The sequence below is a fragment of the Neofelis nebulosa genome, chromosome 9 (assembly GCF_028018385.1).
Source record: "Neofelis nebulosa isolate mNeoNeb1 chromosome 9, mNeoNeb1.pri, whole genome shotgun sequence".
In the NCBI taxonomy this organism is placed as follows: Eukaryota; Metazoa; Chordata; class Mammalia; order Carnivora; family Felidae; genus Neofelis; species Neofelis nebulosa.
Window position 1 is genome coordinate 114,132,745 of NC_080790.1, and position 6,063 is coordinate 114,138,807.

At 52.3% G+C, this 6,063-nt stretch overlaps 1 protein-coding gene across 1 annotated transcript; it reads right to left on the reverse strand.

Moving 5' to 3' along the window:
* Positions 1-2,256: 2,256 nt before the first annotated feature.
* ZCCHC3 (zinc finger CCHC-type containing 3) lies at positions 2,257-5,236 on the reverse strand. Its single transcript, XM_058685193.1, has one exon. The coding sequence runs from the start codon at positions 4,987-4,989 to the stop codon at positions 3,766-3,768; it is 1,224 nt and encodes a 407-aa protein (XP_058541176.1). The 5' UTR covers positions 4,990-5,236; the 3' UTR covers positions 2,257-3,765.
* Between the last annotated feature and the right edge of the window lie 827 nt (positions 5,237-6,063).

Genomic DNA, 6,063 nt, shown 5'->3' on the forward strand with positions numbered 1-6,063 from the left:
CTAATACCCACCCTAGGTCCCATTACCTTCTTCGATACCTAGAGTGGTTTCTGTTTCTTTCTCTCTTTCTTTTTTTAATATTTATTTTTGAGAGTCAGGGGAGGGGCAGAGAAAGAGGGAGAGAGAGGATCCGAAGCAGGCTCTGCCTTAACAATGGGAGCAGGCGCAGTTCATGCAGGGCTTGAACTCACAAACCGTGAGATCATGACCTGAGCCAAAGTTGGAGGCTTAACAGACTGAGCCACCCAGGTGCCCCAAAGTGGTTTTCTAAACCTGGACTGATACACTGGGCTTCATTTGGTTTTAGTCATGCCTCCTCTCACCATAGGGTTATTAAAATTGTTATCTCTGTTGCCTAGGCTGCCCTTGTCACTCACTGGTTAACCTCCACGCCGTCTCTCAACTCCTTATGTATTTTTTTGATCTCAATTCAAACGTTTTTGGGGGACGTTATCCCTGACTCTGACCCCTAAGATCAGATCCATCTCTGTATGTTTCTTGCAGTGCTTTTTATCACACTTTGTAATTATGTCTTTGTGTGGTTCTAGAATTTGAGCCCCAGGGAACTTGACTATGTTGCTGTATTCCATTTCCTAGAAAGAGTTGGTGCTTAATATATATGCTAAATAACTGAATGGAGGCGGCCAGACTGGAGGGGGTCAGGACAAAATAAAGCCTCTTAAGTAACACTGACAAGCCCTGGGTCACCTCCTCTTGGCCTTTTTCCAACCACATCTTTCTGTGACTCTGTAGCCAGCCTGAACAGCCTGTGTACTCTGGCCTCCGGGCCTTTGCACAGGCTGTTCCTGTTGCTTGGATCTCTCTTCCCTCTCCACCTGACTTATTCATCTTGTGGGTGTCAGTCATGACATCATCATCTCTTCCAGGAGACCTGTACTTCAGACAATTTTATATGCTTTCTATATACTTTTTTCAGAGTATTAAAAAAATTATTTAAAAAACTGCTCATCCCTTATCTGTATCTCCTTCTGCAAGTAACCCTCTCATTCCCGGGTGTGTGCAAACTACCCGCAGAAGGGCTTGGCTCTAATGGCCCTCAGTATCTGTTGAAAGCTGAATGAAAGAAATGTCAGCTAATCAGCCAGCCTCAGCTTGGGGATCTCTGCACACTCTCTAGGAGCCCATGAACAGTGAGGGATTGTAATTCGGAGGTAGCTAGATCAGGAGGAAGCTGGGGGAGGTTTGTTCCGCTCCAGCCCATGGCTGAGTCCCCAGACCGCCAGGCAGGAGGCCCTGGAGTAGATCCTGTGGGGGATGGGCAGGGAAATAGTTTCTTCCTCTGCTCCCTCCAGGAGAGCTGGAGGGGGAGGGAAGGCAGAGAGAGGGAAGATTCCTTCCAAGGAGGCTCCTTGGCACGGTGCCTGCTTGGAGGGAGGGCGGATATGATGAATGCAGGCTTTCTCTCCGCCTTCAGCCCTGTGAAGGAGGGAAACCCAAGGCAGAGAAGGGAGAGCTGATGGGGGAGGGACAGGACTGGAGGGAGGGATCGAGGAGGGAAGAGTCTGTTTGCTTTGGGAGACAGGAAGGAGGGGCTATACTGGCTTGGCAAGGCGGGGCTCTCAAGAGCCACCCAGGCCTCAACCACACCTGATCAGCTCTGGAAATATCCTGAAATCACTGAGTTAGAGAATCAGTACACTGAGAATTTTAATTCTTAGGATTGGATCATTTCAACATCTCTGAGCTGAAAATCCTTCAGTCAGTTGTGTCTGGGGTCTTCAGGGCTGGCTTGGAGGAGTGAGTCAGCTCTCTGGGAAGTTTCCCAGACTCTTTCTTACTCCCTAATACCTGGAAGAGATGGCGTTTTTTAGAAACCTATGAATACTTTGCATCCTATTTGTGGCACTTCCCCATTGTAATCTGAGGGCAGAATCCCTCTCTCTCACTTTAATACCATTCAGAACTATAGTCTCAAGCCTGGCTGCCAATCAGAATTGTTGGGGGCGGGGGTGCTTGCTAAACATGTTTTCATTCACACCAGTGATTTTGATTCCTTGGAGCAAAGTTAGGACTTAGAACTTGAGTTTTTGCCATGTGCCAAGTGAGCGTAACGCATACATAAGGTTTAGGAGACAACGCCAAAGGGTCTGGCACAACATAGTAGGTGCTACGTGTTGCCTACAGGGGTTGGAAATGCATTTGCAGGGTAAACAAATGATGGGTAAGAAGCACGGATTAAACTAGAGTCTGTGTGCCCTAGCATCTTCCACTCTGAAAGGAAATAGGGCAACAGTGTTAGCAATACAAAAGATAAATATTTATTCAGAACAAAACTTTTAACAATCGATTTTACATTCTAAGCCACAAGGAAATAGCAAAACATAAAGCGAAGGAAAAACAAAAACTAAAAGAAAAGCAGTGTACTGTCTTTTCTACTTTAACTTGATAACACTTAGTTGACCCAATGCCCTCTTGCAAGTGGTCTGTTTTGCAAGTACATTTTAGAGTTGACAGCTCACTTACGATTACAGGTTAAAATCACCTTTCTCCTGTGAGTGAGGAAGCTATAGATGAGCTCCAGTCAGATGCTTCTCTGGGGTTTCTAGCTATTGAGGCTAAGGTGCAAATGTAAACCTCCGGTAGGTTTCCTTACTGAGGAGCACCCCCATTTCTAAGCAGTGGCAATGAGTGGTGGAGGGTGAGGTCCCAAAGGACTTGGCACTTCAATCCAGATACAGTACCCCAGGGAGCAGTAAGTGCACCCTGGATTATGTTCCTTTGTCCCTTCCTGATCTCCCAAGTATTCAGAAGCCCCTGCTAAATGTCTTTCTCCCCCGGATGATTTCTTAGCATTCCTCTGGGCTCATCATTCTGGAGAGATCAGACTTTCTGGGCCCTCAAGTGTTGAGGAAAATGTTGTGAAGTGTGAGAGGTAGTGGAATGAGCACCGGGCTTGGGGTCAGGGAACTCTACTCTAGGCTAGCTCTGGAACCAGACAGCTATGTGATTTTGACCCAGTCACTGACCCTCTCTGGGCCTGTTGCACCTGTTGGAAATCCAGGGGATTGGCCTAAACCAATTTTTAGGTCCTTTCCAGCAAGAAAATTCTAAATTCCATGATTCTGTGAAAAATGGCTTCTGAGCCACTGAACAGCTGTCCCAAAGTCCATGCATTTTAATGCCATAAGAGAGGCCCTTGGCCACCATTCAGAGCTTATTGACTCAGATTACATACACTTCTAACAACACTGGTTTCACAAATTCTCAGACCACATAGATGAGAAGCAGCAAATTAAAAGGGGGAGGGGAAGAGCTGTAAAAAGTAGACACCCTGACAGAAGCCACAGTCAACAATGTTCTGGATTCAACAAACACTGACGGAGTGCCTACCACGTGGTGGGCCCTGTACCTAGCGCCGGGGCATAAAGATGAGCAAGGCAGCCCAATGGGTGAAAATCCTGGGAGAGGACAAGGCGTGGGGAGTAATAAGTACAAAAAACCCCCCCCACAAAAACCACAAAAAAACCCCCAATACAACCCAGGTACAAAAACGAAAAACAAAATCCTAAAAAGAGGCGACACATCTGCACACGACAGTTCTCGGTAGTCACTGATGACAGAGTCACCAATTCAGAAAAGGCTGAAATGGAGTAAACTCGGTTTAAGAAGGCAGAGAGAGAGAGATGTCTCTTGTACGTTTAAAAAGATCTCCTTCAAAAACGATAAAAAATGGTTTCAAAAAAAGTTTTGGCACTTAAGAGGGGGTAAGCTGGCTCTGGGTTCCCCTGGCAGGCAGGCGGGTATTCAGTGCCCAGCCACCCCGGTTAGCTGAGCTGCCACGGAATTGTGAACTGCTTTGGGACACTGGGCAAAGGCGTGTCCTCGCTTGCCGCAGAGGTTGCAAACGATGCCCTTCCGGCAGTAAGGGCTCAGATGCCCCTCCTCCCCGCACCTGAAGCACCTGTCCTGCGTGCAGCTGCCGCTCATGTGGGTCCGGGAACCACATTTAAAGCACGTCTTGGGCTGCCCCTTGTACCAGCTGTAGCCCCTCTCGGCCCCCAGGAAGAAGGCCCCGGGCAGGTGCCTGACCCCGCCCTCCCCCTGGCGCAGCTCGATCTCACACTTGTACTCCCCGGTCCAGATCCCAAACCTGTCGGTCACTTTCACGGGCACGGCCAGGACATCGCAGTGGCGCTTGAGCCAGGTCACGATGTCCTCCACGTCCACCGTCTCGTTCCGGAAGAGGATGAAGAGCGTCTTCAAGCTGGACTTGCTCCGCCCCAGCACCACAAAGTTCTCCCAGCAGTCCTCCTGCTCGCGCTTCTCCTCGTAGACGCGTAGGAACAGGGCCAGCTTCTCCGCCGAGCGGAAGCTCACGTCGAACTCGCGACTGCCCGGGATCTGGATGACCGCGTAGATGTCGCTCGGGTCCATGCCGATGGAGCGCAGGATGAGCGCGCCCACCACGAAGTCCCGAGTCGGGCAGGCACCCTCGTCTCCCTGGAAACAGATGCGCACCAGGAAGCGGCCTTTGCCCGGGCCCGCCGCGGGGCCCGTCGCCACTGCCTGCTCGTCCTGAGCGGGCCGCTCGGCTGCGTCCTCGGCCGCGCCAGGCCTGGCAGGGCCCGCCATGGCCGCCGCCTCGGCCTTCTTTCTCCGGGCCGCCTCGGCCGCGCCTTTCTTCTTGCGCGGGTCCGCCGCCTCGCCGGCCGGGTCTCTCCGCCGGCCCTTCGGGTCCCCGCGGCCGGCCGGGGGGAAGTCGCCGAGGCCCGGCGCCGCCAGGCCCGCGGGGGCGCCTAGCCCGCCGCCCACGCCGCCCACGCCGCTGCCGCCTTCCTCCTCCCGCCGCGGCGGCCGCGACTCGCGGAACTCGCCCTTCTTCTCGGCCAGGTTCTTCACCACCTGGGCCCAGCCCATCTTCTCGCGGCCGCCCTCGGCCTCCTCGCCGCGGGCCGCGGGCCGCGCGGGGGGCAGGAGCTGCGGCCGCCCCCGCTTCCTCTCCTCCTCCGCGCCGCCGCCGGTGGCCATTTTACCTCCTTCCCAGCATCCTCCACTCGCTCCCGCAGCCAAAGGGCGCCCATCCGCGCGCCCGCCCGCCCGGGGCTGTGGGGGTTTGGTGTGTGTCTGTGTGTGTGTGTGTGTCTGTGTGTGTGTGTTTTTGAAATTCGACGCTTCTCTCCCCCGCCCCGCCGAAGGTATTTACCCGCGGCGCGCAGCGGCCAGCGCCGGCCCCGAGCCCTCGGGTAACGGCCGAGCCGCGTCTCCGCCAGCTGCGCTCCGGCCCCACCTCCTGGGCGCCCGGGCGGGATGCGCCGCTTGGAGCGCGTCCCTGTCCCTTGCGAAGGCTTGGCAGCCGGGGCCACGCTCTCGAGGATTCGTTCTTTCGCAAGCGGTCCTCGATGATTTCATTCAGGCAGCATCGCGAACGGCCCACGGTCCCAAGACGAGCCTATTTTGTTTTCTTTTCTATACCTCTTCTGTTTAACCAGAAACAAACGAAACTTAGCTCTCCCTCCTTTCAGAGCCTACGGCAGTGCATTGTTTTTCCAACGTTGGGTTATGGACATTTTCAAACACGAAGTTGAAAGAATTTTACGGTGAACATCTTACCTTTACCTTTGGAGTATTTTAACATCATTAGAATTTTTACTGTGCCTTATCACAGTACACCTCTATTCATCAGTCCTTTTGATACATTCCTAAATGATGCTGCATTTTTTAAAAAGACCCATTATACTCATGATGACAATTATAATATATTGAGCTCTTCAGTGCCCGGTACTGTACTAAGCTCATTAGCACACTTTAAGCTCTATCACATGGAATCTTCCAAAACCACGCTGTAATGACACCCCTATCACAGGAGGCAGGGGCCTGGAGACCGGGTTAAAACACTTGGCTGAGTGTCAGAGTAATAGGCGACCGCATGTGTAGGTGGCTTATATTTCGAAACTGCTTTGCTTCGGACATTGTGGATCAAGGACTATTTGCATCAGACTCTCCGGAAAATCTGGTTGACACGAAGATTCTCAGCTGAAGTTCGCACTGGACAGAATTTGTATTCCTCCATCTGTCAAATGGTGCTTTGGAAGCATTAATAAA